The 17,229-nt window shown below is 41.2% G+C and overlaps 1 protein-coding gene across 1 annotated transcript in view; it reads left to right on the forward strand.

The window, feature by feature from the left end:
* The window catches only part of BLTP3A (bridge-like lipid transfer protein family member 3A), a 65,906-nt gene extending 48,982 nt beyond the window's left edge, over positions 1 to 16,924 (forward strand). Inside the window, exons 16-21 of the mRNA XM_066624296.1 lie at positions 1,842 to 1,993; positions 2,098 to 2,248; positions 7,490 to 7,752; positions 10,003 to 10,111; positions 10,447 to 10,562; positions 12,951 to 16,924. Of these exons, the coding sequence (XP_066480393.1) occupies positions 1,842 to 1,993; positions 2,098 to 2,248; positions 7,490 to 7,752; positions 10,003 to 10,111; positions 10,447 to 10,562; positions 12,951 to 13,076 (917 nt within the window). The 3' untranslated portion in view covers positions 13,077 to 16,924. The remainder of the gene's footprint in view (positions 1 to 1,841; positions 1,994 to 2,097; positions 2,249 to 7,489; positions 7,753 to 10,002; positions 10,112 to 10,446; positions 10,563 to 12,950) is intronic.
* The last annotated feature ends 305 nt before the right edge of the window (positions 16,925 to 17,229 follow it).

A 17,229-nucleotide genomic window follows, 5' to 3' on the forward strand; every position in this document is an offset into this window, starting at 1 on the left:
ACACAGCCGTCCCTGTGTGTGGGGAGCCCTGCGTGAGCGCCTGCAGGGCACCCCAGGTCAGGGAAAGGAAGAGAGGGGTGATTGCGCTCTGCTTCTGCTTTTGCAGAGGCAGAGCAGATCGCTCCACTCTCCCTTTCCCTGACCTGGGGTGCACTGCAGGCGCTCACGCAGGGCTCCCCACACACAGGGACGGCTGCTGCAGGGACTGGAGGGTGCACCCCAGTCCCTGCAGCCCCCTGAGCGATGCGATCCTGGGGATCGCATCACTGCCTTCCCCCTGCTGCCTCCCCCCCGCCCCCGCAAAGACTTACTGTGGGTTTCAAACTCCCGGAGAGTTTGAAAACCGCAGCCCTAATGCATATGATTTGAAATATTTATGTGTAGCTTTTTGTGTCTGGGATTGAACAACCATATTTAAGTCTTCTCTATTGCAGCATCCTCTTCCTGTCCCTTGTACACATTCTCTTTTTGTAGGTCATTAGCCGGAAATATTACAATAATAAGGTTGGTGGGATTTCTTCCTAGTTATCTGCACAGTAGTGTGCTTAGAGTACATTGAATTGGGGGAATTGATTTAGTTTATTGGTGGGGAGGTTCCCTGACCTTGATTATTTTATGTATTTGGTTGATCAACTAAGTCAAGAACAGGCAAAAAGTAGATTGGAATCTACCACTAGATCTCTGGCTGGTTTGCAAAAGATAGAGGAAGATTTCTGACTTGTAAATGTTAGGCTATTACAGTGTAAAAAAAAAAAAAAGGAAGCATCTCTGGCCTTGTACTAATCATTTTTTCTCTCAGACTGTGTAACTCCCCTGTAAAATGGATGTGTTAATTGGTTGCCTTTGATCATGTGTTTGTCCCTGATCTGTAATAACCAGATGTTGGTTTGTACTTGAATTCCTAGGCTTTGTCCCTTGAGGCACTGTTTTGCATCATACTCAACCTTCAGGTTGCTGTTTTGCACCTGGTGATGGATGTCAGGGTTCAGGTGGAAAAAATTCATTTGATCTTGAAGACTACCTTCTCTGACCTTTATTGGTACAAGTGACCCTTATGCTAAGACATATTCAACAGGAGTCAAATTGGAGCTAAAATACTGATCTAGGGGAAAAAGAGGAATGATGTTACCAGTTAACTTGTTTTATTCCCTTCAGTTTTCTTATCTCCCTTCCTTATAATGTCAGGTAATAAATAAAGCAAGTATGGGAGGCTGAATTGTTAAAAATTCTGACTTCAAAGCCCTGATTAGCCTGGCAAAGTTGTTAGAACTGTCATTCATAACCTGTCATGAGAAGTACTTGCTGGAGTAGCTGCAGAAACAGTCAAAAAGATTATGGACCTTAAAGACTAGCATAAGCTTTTGTGGACTAGAACTTCATCAAAGCATTTTCATGTGTAGAGGAAGAGAGAGAACTCTGTCTAAACTGTAGGACCAAATGACCACACAATGCAAGAGGCTCAGGCTAATGTTGTTTGAATGTCTGCATTCAGTTCTAGACCTCATTATTAGAGGGCACAGAATGCCTACATTTGGGATCACATTTACACAAAATCATCTTCCACTTGCATTTCCTCAAATCCTGCCGTGTATTTAAAATACACTACTGTCTTGGTGGCAAAGGGCACAGATGCAGGAACTTTGGGGAGGGGCGCTTCATAATAGAATTTGCACTGAAAGGACATGAGATGTTTGAAGATAGATCAAATGTTTGTTTCTTGTCTTCTTGTATGGAAATGAATGCTAAAGTCAAATGTTTCACAAATCTGACAATCTTATTTATGATACACAAATTGTACAAAAGTAGATACAAAAGTACTTAACTTTTGCATTCTTCTTCAGAGCCTAGCCTGGATCTTCTTGCCCCAGGGCAGCTGCCCCAAGACCTTGATGATGCAGGCAAAAGAGCAAGCCCAGTGGCAGAGGAGGAAAAAGAATCAACCTACATCAACAGCTCAGTTTCTCAGAGTGGAGAGGATTCCAGCCTCCAGCTGGTCAGATTTTTTTCCCCTTTGTGTTCCTTTGACTATTTCTCAGAAAGAAACATGAGAGAGAGCAGCCATGCAACACTCAACTCTTCTATGATTTGTTGTTTTAGGTATCTGTCTTAGTGCTGAAAATGAGTGAGGTAAACTGTGTGATAGAAACAAAGGGAGAGGATATGTCTCTTGCCCTTCAGGCTATGGAGGTCACCCCTGAAGCCCTGGGAAATCTAAGTATGTGGCACTATCTGCAAAGTGACTGTGCAGGTAAGTAACTATCCAGTGGAGCTTTCAACCAGAAGTCAGCAGTTTTCATGCACGTACAGATGTTCAAGGACTGCCCAGATTTTATAGAAACAGAAGCACTGTTCACCCTTCAATACCCCTTTCTGTCGACAATAGTTATGTGACTGTGTTAAAGTGTAGAGGCAAAAGTGTAGAGAAAGGTGCAAAAAGAGGAGGATAATTTCTAAAAAAAGAGAGATGCTAGGACTCAAATCTACTAGCCCCCTAGCCCCCAAATCCCACACGTGTAAGATAGACTGCAATCAGTGAAAGATCGGAAATTATGCTCTATGCATGTTCAAAAATATCAGTATTTTTTCATTTTAATTTTATTACTATCTTATTCAGAATGCGACAGATAAATCTGCATTTACAATACAAAAAATGATCCAAGCATAATGGCAGAAATGCATAAAATGGGTTGCATAAAATAATTTACCATAGATGAATAAAATCTCATCAAAATTCACAAATCAAAAGTTGCAGATTGAGTACCTTCCCCCCCCCCCCCACAAGCCAATCGCAACAGGAGGAATTATTTTTTGAAACTCAATTTTTGCTGTAATCCTATGTACTCTTTCTTGGGAGTAAACCCTATTGAACACAGTGGATCTTAATTCTGAGTAGACATGCATAAGATTGTGCTGTTTGTTTAGTATACAGTACCACCTGATATCATCTAATTCTTCCCTATATCTAATAACATCTAAATTATTACTACTTCAGACATACATTAAGTTTTTCATTATAACTGAATCCCATAACTTCACCAGCTCTGGCTCTGGAAAGTTTTCCAGTGTTTATTAGTAATAATTCTAGCCACTTACCACCTTATGAAATAATAAAGGTTATTTTACTGTGGGAACTTTGCTTCTTACTTGAGTAGCAGAAATAAAGCAAGATCCAATGTATCAAGTTCAACATTTATAGGTTTTGATCTCGAAGCCAAAGTATCTTTTGGCTTTTGAAGGGCTCCATGAGCAATGAATAAAATTAATACTTTGAAACACCAGTGTTGCATTTCTTCACATATACTGGGCTGAACGTTGTGGGGAAGAGGGAAATAACCCCCAAGTACAGCATAATTTTACCTCCCCTCCCATGAAAGAGATGCTATTCTTCCTTGTCCTAATGATCTGACACAGGAACATTTTTAGCATACTAGGAGATGAGAAACTCTGACCTCCAAGTTTGCGTTGTTATTGGAAGTTTAAAAGCATATGTATCATGTGCACATGGGGGAAAAACAGTTGGGTGTCTGTGGAGAAAGAAAAATAGAGTGAAAGGTGCAAAAGAACTTTAGTGCTCAAAAACCAAAATGGGGTCAAACTGGTATAACTGAAATAACCCACTTTGCTCTGCTAACTGGTCATAGAGGCATTTCTTCAAGTGGTGCTCCACTTACATTTATCAGAGGAAGAGTTAACTGTTCCTCTTCACCTCAGCTACTTTTTTAGTAGCTGTTGCATCTCTTTTAAGATTACGAGCCCTTTTGGGACAGGGAGCCTTTTGATTTACAGTGCAATCCTAACTTGTGCTGAAACAGGCAGGCCGGCGGGCCTGTGCTGTATCCAGCCCAAGTTTGGGGCTGGCTGAGGCTTGGCCTGAGGCAAGGGGAATGTTTTCCTCTTACCCCGGGGAGAGGCGCAGCGGCTTCAGTACGTGGATTTGCGCACCTGACAATCTGCCTGGATCTGCTCCACCTGAACAGAGCAGCCAGGAGCCGGCTTACTCAGAGGGAGATGCTTTACAGCAGGTTTGCAACCCTCCTGGGCTGGCACAAGGGACTTGCACCAGCCCAGTGAACACTTAGGATTGCACCCATGGTCTGTAAATAGCTTTGTGAACTTTTTTTTTGAAAAGCAGTAAATAAATATCATCATAATATCAAGACTGGGGAAATGCTTCAGCTGACAGTCACTTATAGTGGAGCCCTGTTGAATGAAGGAGGAAAAACAAGGAGAGGGGAGGAGAGAGGAACCTCTTTGAAGGAGGGAGGGGTAGAGCAAAGAGGAAGAGAACATTGGGGAGAGGAAGAAGGGACATAGGGAGATTCAGTGGGCTTCCCAGAGGAACCCAGAGACAGGAAGCGGAAGTTCTTGAATGGAAGGAAGGAGGGAAACGGGGAGATTAGTGGAAAAGGGGAAAGGGTTCAGGCCACAGCAAAAGGCTGCACTTGCAAGTGACTCTCTGTAGATTGAACCATGGACTAAAGGCAATAGGTGAGACTAGCAATAAACTGTGAATGCAACTGTTCCACTTGCAGTGGGAGATCTAGTCTTTCCCACTGCATAAGCACTTCTGGCTGATATTCCAAGCCTGTGAAGGAAACGTACAATTTTTTCACCTCTCAGAGTCCTTAGTGCCTCCTTCAAGGAAATTTATTTGGAAAAAGAAGCCCCAGGTTGAGTCTTCCACAAAAATGTTACAAAAACATAAAATAGAGGAGAGCTGACGGGTCTTTGGCAAGGCTGCACTGCAGGCCAAAGTTACCTTCCCTTATTCTGTGGCAAGTGTTGTATTGCAGGGACCATAGCAGCAAAGGCGCTGATTGTGTGAGCCTCCTTGGGAAAGAGTGGCCTCAGAGACAGAAAGAGTGCTATGAAGCAAGCTGTAGCTGTACTGTAGTAGTAGCCTTGAAGTGAGCAGGGCCAAGGAATTGAGCTGCCTTTTTTGGAAGGAAGGGACACTTCAGCTGAGAGAAGTGGCCCACAAGGTTAGCTGACCTGTGCTTGCTCAACTGCTTTGATTACTCTTGTGGGGCTAGAAGACAGAGTAGGAAGGAAAGGGAGTTGCAGGGTGTTACCAGTCCCAGGTGCTGGCTGGCATAGCTGTTCTCAGATGGCAGCTAGAATGGGAGTGATATGACACAGCACAAGTTGGTGAACAATCCATGTTCAGCAAGGCAGGGCATTTACCTCAGAATGCCAGATGCAAGGGAGGGCCCCAGGATGCAGGTCTCTTGTTGTCCTGTGGTGGCTCCCTGAGGCATCTGGTGGGCCACTGTGAGATACAGGAAGCTGGAGTAGATGGGCCTTTGGCCTGATCCAGCAGGGCTCTTCTTATGTTCTTGGGGGACAGGTAGTGAAGAACAAACAGGGAAAGAAGAACAGTGAAGCAATGAATACAAAGCTCTAAAACCAAGGGTTTTTATATGGTTTTGCCTCATAGAGTCCTGCAGAATTCTAGGCATGGTGACTCAATCAGGGGGTCCTCTATTGCTGGTTGAGGACTCCTGCTGGGTTCTGCTTTTGCTTTCCCACTCAGTTAAGGATATGGCGGCAAGTTGGAGGCTTGTTGGCTTGTTCCTAGATTGAACTGAATCATGGAGTTAGCGAGAACATTAGAGGTCTGAAACATTTCCTTTATTTTACAAATGTTTTCCCCAAACTCCTTATGTTCTTAAGAGGTAGCTATGGTCATAAGTCACTAAATAATACTATTCCAACAGGATTTGGAGCTGGAAGACTTTATCTGAGTTTTGGAGCCCTGAAAACGCCATTTGAATTCAAGGGTGCAATCACAGTACCATTCAAATTTGGAGCATTTTACCTCCATGGATCAGTTATAAAGGGGAGGGTGATTACATGGTCCAATCAAAAATGTGACTTTCCTGGCCTGTTTATCTGTAGTCTCCTGTCATCATTCTGTAAATAGCCACGTTACTTTTTGCTCCCCAGGCAAGCACCTAGCACCAAGTGTATGTGTACTGTGTAAGTGGGTGTCTCCTGCACATCTTGAATTAAGCAGAAATAAAATATTGACCATGTAACATGATATTCAGGCAAGAGGGTATTTATGTGTATATGCATGTGCACTTGTCTTATTCCACACACTTCTTTGTAGTTCATAGCATCCCCTCATTTCCATTATGGGCATCTCACAGTAACCAGGCTACCCAAGGTTTCAGAATGGTGTGTGTATAGGACAGCAGTCTGAGGTCTAAGACAATGTGGAGAAGTTTACATGGCTTCTTTACCTGTGTTGTTCTTCATCTTCACATTTGCATCTGGGTTATTTTAGCAGCACAACTTTCCATCAAATTTATCTTTATAAAATGAAAGATGTGAGTTGCCCTTAATAGTGATTAATTAGTTTGTGGAACTCTTTGCCACAGGAAGTAATGATGCCTCTAAGAGGGGATTGGACAAATTTCTGGAGGAAAAGTTCATTACAGGTTAGAAGTCATAGTAGGTATGTGCAAGCTCTTGGTTTTAGAGGCAGGCTGCCTCTGATTGCCAGAAGCAGGGGAGGGCACCGGGACACAGATTGTGTCTGTTGTCTTGTGTGCTCCCTGGGGCATTTGGTGGGCCACTGAGATACAGGAAGCTGGACTAGATGGGCCTTTGGCCTGATCCAGCAGGGCTCTTCTTATGTGCTGCTCCTTTATTCAGTTTTACATAAATTGGCCATGAGAGGGCACTGCACAAACAAGATGAAATGGTTAATGTGTATTTTTGAAGGCTTGCATAAAGAAAACATAATTGGAAGGAAAACCCTAGTTAAAGAATGTTTTTTACTGAGGAACAGTATTAGTTATCTACTTGAGGAACATAGGATTCTATTTGGATTAAAAAGTATAAAACTTTGATAATCAAAAGCATAGACATTTTCTCTTGATAAAGACAGTTGAATGTTAGAATAGATTACTTGGGCCATGTTAACTTTCTGTCTTTTGTGACTGTCTTTAGAGACCAAATCTGGCTGTGCGTTTGATCAGGAAATTGAACCACTCTGAATGAAATCTCTGAACAGTAATTTCATAGACAGTCCATGCATGATGCAACCAATGTGGCTGTCACTGAGTGGTGGGCTACAGGGAACAGCAGACAAATTCAGGGTTTTTTTTATGGCATCAGCTCTGATCCCTATTCTGCTCACTAAAAGGGATGGGATGTGAATTGGAAGGCGGCAATCAGCCCACTGCCTTCTCATGTTCCTCATTCTTTGTACAGTCTCTTTAGACAAAACAGAAAGTGCAGGGCACTCTGGGAACTGGATCACCGCCTTCTGCGTGATTGTGATTCTGCATGCAGTGGCAGGTGAGGGGCAGTGTTGGTAGGGGCTTCAGGTAAAGCATTCCTGCAGTATTTGTGCTTTCTACTAGCTAATATAATGGACTGCATTTGTTCAACAGCTTTAGCAAGAAAAAGACATATCGCTATTGAATTGCACATACTGTAAGCTGTGCAGTCCTCCCACTCAATCACTTTGTGGTTTTAGGAGATCCAGACTCAGAGAGGCCTGCAAAAGAAACTAACCAGACTCAACCTGAGGTATGTTTACGGTTTGAAATAGGACCGAGCGCTGCAGTGCACTCACCTCTGGCTGTTCAGAATGGATTCTTCCACATACTGATCCATAGCTATCATGCAGAACTGCTGACATCCTCTCTTTCCAGCCTTGGACTCTTTCTAGAGGATGAGGTGATCCCTGAAGTTATTCCCATGAAGATTGAACTTGTGGATGCCAAGATTACACTGAAGGTGAGTATCTGCCATTAGCATTCAAGTGGAATGGGAGGTGGTGTCAGTAGATGAATATTTTAATTCTAGGACCAAACTACATGCTATTGTGTTTTTCCCCTTCTCAGTTTTTCTTTCCCTGGAAGAGTGTCCATTCAAGAGATGCACTGGATGAGTACAGTAACTTCACAATTACTTAACAGTTCACTTTTCCTGAGATTCTTGAACATTGGAAATGGAACAAAATTCCAGGAAAAATGGAAATGAATTCAGTGTACATTTGGCTTTCTGCTTGTATCAGCAAAGGTGATCTGAAAGTGTTTTTCAGGTCAGACTTCAGACCCCTGTCCTTTTTATATTAAAAACAACTAAGAGTTCTATAGCCCTCCTTGATGTTGCTGGGGCTTCACATTCTCTGACATTATTCTCAGGCACTTTGGTAGATAGGCTCTAGCTTCACAGAAATGTTACTTTCATTATCTTGCAAGTGGCCTGAATGGATATGAACAATCTAGAGGTGAACTGAGCTAACAGATGGTCGATAACTGTCCTCAGATGTCAAATTATGCATTATGTTTGCTTTGCTCCGTATATGAAGCATCATTATGCTGAAATTCTCTCCAGTGTCTTGAAAGGAATCCTGACACTTGTGCCATGATTAAATAAATTTTAAAAAGTGGGTAGCAGATTCTCCTACCCCTTTTTCCTGCTGTGTGTGCCCAGTGACCATGAAGCCCAAATACTATGCATATTGAATGTGGGCTTTCATACAGTTTGGAATTTTGAGCAAGTGGTGCAGAGTGATGGAGAAGCATGAAAATCTAAGGGTGCTTCCAAATGGAGGAGTTATGAGTGTAAAGTGCATTGGATCGCAATTCCTTTTCCCAAAAGTCACACAGGGACCATACTGTTTCTCCTACTCCCGTTGGAACAGTGTCAGAACAGATAATGGCAATTGCATTGTCAAACTAACAACAGTAGTACTGAATCCCTGGGCTTGTAGGCATATCTGGTCTTGTAAGTTCCCCAACTTTCTGGTGTTCTTCTCTTTTGAAACTACCCAAAAGCTGCTTTGAAACCTGCTGTTTAGAAGCGCCTTCATGGTAACGGGACACTGGAGCTAGGGAACAGGAAACAAATCCCATGGAGAAGCAGATTGGAAATTGTAGATAGGCCTGGAGCTTTGACCAGTGGTCGTGGGTGACTCTATCCAACCCAGCTCTCCTCTGGTTTCTAAATTCTCACGAAAAACTGCATTGTTTTTATATATTGTTGCTTGCAGATTTCCAGTTCTTTTCCCACCACCATATGGATGCCACATTATGTGCTAAAATATGAAAGGGTTTGCTCAGGAATGCTTAGTCCCCATCTATCCCTGTCCGTCCGTCCCCCCGAGACTGAGGTTTAATCCTATCCAACTTTCCAGAGCCAATGCAGCCACAACACAGCTCCAAGGTAAAGGAACAAATTATCCCTTACCTTGAAGAGGCCTCTGTGACTGCCCCCTCACAGGATGTGGCACATGCCCCATTGGCACAGCTGCATCGGTGCTGGAAAGTTGGATAGCATTGAGCCCTCACTCATTCCAGTTTTTTTCTTGTTCTGTGTGCTGGGAGAGAAATTAGAATAGTGTGGTAGAGCCTCACTATAAGGATGGCCGTGAGAATCTGTTTGTCTCAGATGCCCTCTTATTGACAGCTCTGCTAGCAGACTGTGGACCCTAACAAAGCCACTGCTAATTGCACTTGATTCTGTACGTTAATAAGAACAAACTTCATTCTTTTTCTTGGTGTCAGTCTTGCCCTGAGTTTGTATCTGATGTTCTGGCTAAATGTGTTTTTCTTTTTGTTAGCCAACTTTAGCCTTAGAAAGGCAGGATATTGCAACTAAATAAATGCTGTGTGTTTGACTTTTCCCCATTTATAATGTATAATTATAATTAATAATGCAGTCTACTGTCCTTTGTAAAATCCTGCATCAGACTATAGGAACCATTACTGCTAATCCACAGGGCCATGCAAGATATACTACATGTTCATGGGAGCTTTATCTTTCAGTGATAGCCCCCCCCCCTTAAATTCTTTCTTTCACAGGATTCCACTGTGGTCACATTCCATGTGGGATGAGGGGTTGCTGTTGGAACAGAAATACCCACATGCCTTCTATCACGACTACATGGAAACTCATTTATGAAATCAAGTAGTATTGTTATAATAAGAATTTGGGAGAGAATAATTTTCTACAGCAAATGCTAATGTTCTTTGTTTGCAGGATGATAGTCCACGAGTGTACCCTACTTCTCCTGGTCCTATCCCTATAATGCTAGCAATGGATCACCTTGTTGCTTGTTGTAATGATGATGGAGTGTTTGTTATAACAGGTCAGTATCATCTAGAACTGTCCATGCCACAGGCTGAAAGAAGATGCAGATAAAAGAGCTGTATTGGCTAAAAACCTCTAACTTGTTCCAGTTGCCGATTGCTGCGGCTAATGTATTTTGTTTATGTACTGCAGCAGATATTTTGAGATATTTGACACTTCATGTAGTGCTGTATGAAACAGGCAGACTAGAACTCCTGGGTGCTCTTAGATATTGCTGCTCAGACAGTCCTTCCCTTATTCTCAGTTTCCTAGTGTAAAAAAATAGTGTGTACTTTAAAATTATCTCTGTGGTATGAGGTTCATCCTGTGTATTATGTCTACATCACTCTCCAGCTGCACAGGGGGAAGAATTGTCAACAGAGAAAAAACCTCAGGAAGACCTTAAGAAACGGCACATCCCAATAGAGAGAATCTCTGTAGTTTCAGCAGGAGCCAGTGAGGAACTAGAGGTATGCAGCATCTTCTTGAGACACATTAAAAACTTTGCTGAAGGTAAAAAGGGTAGGGAAATACAAGGCTCTTATATCACTATATTAATTTTTTTCTGGAAGGTTTCTACAAACATGCAGCTCTTGAGTTCTCTTTTGTGAACATAGCTACAATACCTTTCACATTTGCTTGCAGAGGCAAGAGCAAATATGTTACCATATTGAGGAATACAGCAATATGGCCTTTTCGAAAAAGACGGGACTCTGTAGTGGAGTCAGGAAACAATATAATACCATATTTATTCATTGTTTTAGCCAAGTACCACAACAATGAAATAAACACAAATATCAAATTATAACAACATAAGAAAAGTCAGGCTGTATTAAGCCAAAGACCTATCTAGTCTAGCATCCTTGTCTTCCACACTGGCCCACTTGCTGTTTCTTGGAAGTCCACAAGCAGAACTGAAAGACATACTTCCCTCTCACCATTACTCCCCTGCAGTTGGTATTCAGAAGCATACTGCAATTGCCTGGAGATAGCACACAGCCATCATGATTAGTAGCCATAGATTAGACCTATCCTCCATGAATTTGTCCAATCCCCTTTAAAAGCCCTCCAAGCTAGCAGTCATCCCCACAACTTGTGGCAACAAATTTCACAGACTTCTTATACATTGTGTCAAGAAGTGCCTCTTTTTGTTGATCTTGCATCTGAACCCAATCAGTGTTATTGGATGTCCCATGGAGAGAGAGGGAAAAATTTATCTCTTCACACCATACATAACTTTGTCTCATTCATTTCCCCCCTAATGTTTCCCCCCCCCTTTTCCAAGCTAAAAACTCCCAAACATTGTAGCCTTTTTCTTCTAAGGAAGATGCCCCTACCTTCTGATTATTTTGGTTGCCCTCTTTTGCACGTTTTCTGCAGCTCTACAACATCTGTATTGAGGTGTGGTGACCAGAACTGGACATAGTGTTCCAAATGTGTCCACACCATGGATTTATATAGGGTTAAATATAAGAATTAAATAAATGATTAGCAGTCGCATTAGAGGTCCCTTTACTAATGACCTCTAGCATGGAAGTTGCTGCACAGGTCAGTGACTTTGTTAAACTATCCACAACAACCCCAAAATCTTTGTCACCAACATCTCAGACCCTATCAGTTAATATGTGAAGTTAGGACTAAGACTAGAGTACAATCATCTAGGACAGGGGTGTCCAAACGTTTTGGCAGGAGGGCCATATCATCTCTCTGACACCGTCAGGGGCCGGAAATAAAAATTGAATAAATTTACATAAATGAATATATTAGTGATGGAACTTATATGAATGAATGAAGGTCTTGCAATAGCTCAAGGCCTATAAAAAGCCTTGCTAAAAGCAAGCCCAGTGTTTCCTTTGCTCCGCTGCTGCATCACAGATGTCAAACAGCAAGCAGCCCTTGCTGCACAGTTCATGTGAGAGATCAGTCACCCTCATGCTGAGAAGAGTTGCATCAGTCCAGCATGGGCTCCAGCAAGTCTCGGAGGACCAGAAGCTCAATGGAGACTGGGAGTTCCCCGCAGGCCAAATTGGGAGTACCCAAGGGCCACAAATGGCCCCCGGGCAGGGGTTTGGGCACCCCTGATCTAGGATATCTAGAAACTTTCTTTATCATAGCCTGAATGTGAATTTATCCAGCCTACATGAGAGAAATTGAAGTCACCCACTGTTACAACACTTCCTCCATTGGATGCCTCCTTGATTCTTTAAATCCAAGAAAAGATCACCTTCGGTATTCTAATCAGGTCAATATCATGTCTCCATTACTAAATTATTATTATTTGGACCTGGTATTTCTACCTACAAAGATACTGAGGAGGAGTGTGATTCCCCCTAAGTTTTCTAGCATATTGAATTCTATACCCTTTTTGACATACAGAGGTATACCATTCCATCCTTTCAATAGAGTTTCCATCCCAGAATAACCATATCCCACTAGTTCACTCTGATATAGGACAGAAAGGAGGAAAAAACACAGAAACTTGAAGAAGTTTCAGCTCAGAAGCACAGTAATTTGAAACTTATTTTTCTTAAATAAATTTTTGCTCCCAGGAACCTCTGAAACTAGAGTTACGGCATAAAATCGCTAGATAATAATAGCTATTAGGTTTTACTGTATGTCAGCATGTATTCCAGCTGTGCAATTTTGGAAACCAATTAGGCTGCAATCCTCTATTTATGTGAGAGTAAGTCCAGTTGAGTTGACTAGGACTTACTTTTGAAGTAAGTCCCATGCATGGTTACTCTCTGCTTTACAATGGCAGCATATGTTTAAATAGTACTATAAAGGTATAATGCCTTGCAAAAGCTTTGTTATGCATTTTACATCTTTGAAAATATTGTATTGCCTTTCTTTTGTAGCTAAAAGAAGTGCCAACTTTGGAGAGAGAGCTACAGATCACCAAAAGGGCCCTAGCAGAGGCCAATCTGGACAAAGGGCGCCTCCTAGAAGAAATTAGGAAATATGATCCTCTCTTCCAGCTTTGACAGCAGAGGCCTGGGCTACAAATGCTCAGGGCAATTGGAGATCACCACCAGCATTTTAAAAAAACACACACACACATGCAACCCTTGCTTGTTACATAGCAACTTCTTAGGTCATCTTTGATCTAGAGCCAACTGCCTTGAAGATAAGAGACAGAGTGCCATTATAGGAGATGGAAATACGGGGGCAGTGAGAGTGCAAATGGGAGTCAGATGATCTGAGGAGTTTGGTTGTGATCATTGTACTTTAAATACGATGAGACTACACTCCTACTAAACCACAGCTGTGTTGAACCTAAAAACAGCAAAACCAAACCAAGAAGAGCTAGTTTCTGACCTGCCCAAGTTGTTCTACAGTGGTGCTGACAAACTGCTAATCTTTCTCACCATATATCTGCTTGCTCCTTCATTTGTGCAAGTAGTAGTTTTGGGGATGTCTTGCCAGACACCAAAGTAATAATGTCTGTCTGCCTAGCTGATGCCTTGTTAGCTTTGAAAATAAGTGTATTGGGACTTTGGTACAGCAGTATGAACTTAAGGCATATAAAATAGGGTGGAATGCAGGCCCAAGTAGGAAAAGGAGGTTCCTAGGAACAGAAAGTATAAATGTCCACCCACTGTCCTGGTATGGAAAAGAGAATTTGGGTGGCCACAGTTTCCCAATAAATGATTTTCTTTTTTTCCAATAATGCTCTATTAATTGAATGTTGGAGTTACCAGCTTTTTTGTCTCTCCGTAAGGACTGTGCACCTCCTCCACTGTTGCCTTGTTGCAGCATCACAGCCTTACTGTGTGTAGCTTGATAAGAAGCTACCTATTTGACAGATATCCTGTCCTTGTCAATTAAAACATGCTGGAAACATTTTTTTTCCTCCCTTGTATTATACTATGTTGATAAGTTTTGACAGGCACAGAGGTAGTGGGTTTGCAAAGTCCCTTTGGGTCATGCACTAAACTTGGGATACCCATCAGGTATCAGAACCGTAAAGTGTATCCTGCAACATTTTATCATCCACATTATGATGTGAGAAATTATTCTACTGTGCAATCATGAAAGCGTCTGATGGTCAAACTTTTTTGTTTGCTTCTTTGACCTACTTATACAATTTGTGTGATTTATCTGGAATAAATGAAACGGCAGTTGTGTAAAGGTCTGAAACATGCTAGGCCACTGCTATTGTAGGGGGTTACTTTCATAAAGATGGTGATGTATTCAGAGTAATTTTAGAGGAGTTTTCTTTATAAAGAAAGATCTCACAAGCAAGATGTGAGAAATTTTTAAAACAAGAAAATAAATTCTCTGTAAAAATAATCCAGGAATTCCATTCTCGGTACAAGATTACTCTTCTCTAGTTCGTAAAATCCAGTTTTCAAGTACTGGCTAAGAAAGTTGAATATATATGTACATATGTCTATAAAGAGCATGAGGGATTCAAAACAGAAACAAATGTGAAAATTACTGGTGGTAATCCTTCCTGTAAGACACTGCAGGATTTAATTGCAATCAATGTGCTCTGTTGAAAAGCCACTCACAGCTTCCAACTGTAATGAGAATCTGTCTTGGAATGTAATGCATTTCAAACTTTTTACGGCTTAGTTTTGTCTAGGTGTGTATTGTGTTAAAGCATTATTAATATTTGTAGATGCAAAACAAGTTGATAATTCACGTATGCACTACATCCTAGCAAAAGATGGGGATAGTGATTCTTCCCAAACCAGATGCCTGCTTGCAAACTCAAAGGCTGAATTTGGCTTTGCAAAAATTATTAGGCTTATGTGTGCTTTCCTACTGTGTGTGCTGGGTTTCATTCGTGTTTCCCACTTAAGAGAAAAGATAGCTGTAACTATTGGCCTGATCATGTGTTTGCACAATTTTTAACAAGAACGTGAATTTTAAAATATTAAAAATGAGGATCATCCTTAATGTAGGTATTAAAGTTGATATGGCTCATAGTCTGGAGAATAAAGGGGAGTTCCAAGTTAACAAAAAGTAAAGCATCTTATGTTTAAGAAGGAAATGCTTTTAGTGTACTGGTGCAATAGTCAGAACAGATAATGTATCAATGGTATTTTAAAGAGCAACTATGAACATGTAGATTTGAGTTTTTTTTAAAGAATTGCTCACATATAACAAAACTAGTACCACAGATACTGAGTATATCATTCTTTCATGATGCACCATCAAAAATGTAGATGGCATTAACAATTTCATAAGAGAATGAAATGCAGTGAGGGTAATAAGCTATTTCCCAACAAAGTAACTATTTGGCTTGAATTATCCAACCCTTTGGATAATTAAGCAAATGCCAGAATTGATTAGTATGTCATAGCTAATCTTTGTCTAGTACTTGTTAAACAGTTTGTTGCTGAAGGGCAATGCAACTCCTAACTTGCATAGTGCAATTTTTGGTCTCTGACATCTGCTTGTCTGCCTTGATCTGACAGAGCAGCAACCATGTGAACCATTCATTCTGTGAATCAGAGACAGCAGCTAGAACAAATTTTATTCTGAAGGTTGCAAAAAAAGTGTCTTCAGCTGTTTCAAATAATTTGCTAGTCCTTGAGGCTATCAGAGGCCTGTTGGAACTCCAGACAGCTTTGCATTCATGTCATTCTCATGAGTGCAACAGTGATGATTTCTGCATATCAGATGGTATTTGGTGTAGCTTCTGCTTGTTCACATTCTGTGCAATGAACTGTCTCTGCTTCCTTTCTCCTGGGGCATCTATTCAGCAGCCTCCCCTTCAAACATAGGCCTTACTCTGGAGTATAAATGAATCTCCCTGTACTGGATGATATTGCAATGAGGCAGCCCTTCTTTTTGATGCAGTGGCCAAAAGAAAAAAAAAACTGATGGGACTGACAGTACTGTTGCTTTACTGTTGCAGTACTAAGGAGGCACCACTGCATAAATGCATCTGATGTACAATCATATACATTTGGTGAATTTGATAGACAAACAGCAAATTGGAAAAACATAACATTTTTCCTAAATGCTCCTGCTGACCAACAGCATAAAGACATTTAACTTTGTTTAAACAAATCTGTATGCTCCCTTTTCTTCCTCTTGCTGGGGTATGATGAAGCAAAGTAGTTTTGTTAGGCTAGATACAGGTCCTCATTACTTTTTATTCACTGGAATGCAGAAAGATTTTTCTTGTTTTCTTAGCAAACTGCAGCATGTTAGAACTTTAAAAAGACTGAAATACAAAACTGTACACAAGGGGGGATATTTAATTGCACTATGCCTGCTACTCCTCTTCCTCATGCTCTGTTATTTTTGTCCTGCTAAAATTAGTTTTCTAACAGTTTCCAATACTAATTATTTGGCTTACAGTAAGGCAGACATAGAGATAAAGCTGTCATAGAAGGGTATAGTGTGGCTTGCTGGGTTTTAATTACAGTTAGTAGAGGCCTTGTTTATCAGCCTTACCATGAGGAGTGCTATCCACATGCTTCCCACTCTAGAGGATAACTTACTCCTCAGAGCTATAACTGGAAAAAGGAGGAAAACCACTGCAGCCGCTACGGACACATTTAACTGATAAACTACTGTACTGTTTTCTTAGACACACTCCTTTTCCAGTGCTATATTTAAATGTAAAGAAACCAGGAGCAAAACTGACTCCTTGTTCATCGCCCAATGCCAAAACTAATATCAAGGGGTGAGTTTCTATTGTAAGGCTCTTCTGAGTTCTTGTGACTCCTTTTGTAATGCTATGAGTACAGGCAAGACAGGGTTCAAATCTGACTTGAATTTAAGCCTGAGACAGTATTATTTTTGTTGTGATACCAGTTTCCTCTAATGATAGGTTCTGTGAACCACTTTTAAAAATTATAAATTAAACTGTTTAACCTCTATTTGTGCTGATTGATTTGTTTTGCTTTCTAGCTTTACATTCAGAATATTGATTTGTTTTTCAATGACTAACATGGAAAAGGGGGAGAACAGGTAACGTTTAGTCCTCTTCTTGCAGCTGAGACCATCACTAAAATCAAACGCTTAATAATATGGAGCGATAACTAGACAATTCCAGATTTGCTTCACACTTTTAGAAAAAATGCCATCTTCCTGACTTGGATCTTAAGTAGTTCTTCAGTTCAGAGAAGCAGCTCTGTTTGTGCATGGAGAAGCGTTGATCATCTTCCCTGCAGC

The sequence above is a fragment of the Tiliqua scincoides genome, chromosome 4 (genome assembly GCF_035046505.1).
Source record: "Tiliqua scincoides isolate rTilSci1 chromosome 4, rTilSci1.hap2, whole genome shotgun sequence".
Lineage (NCBI taxonomy): Eukaryota > Metazoa > Chordata > Lepidosauria > Squamata > Scincidae > Tiliqua > Tiliqua scincoides.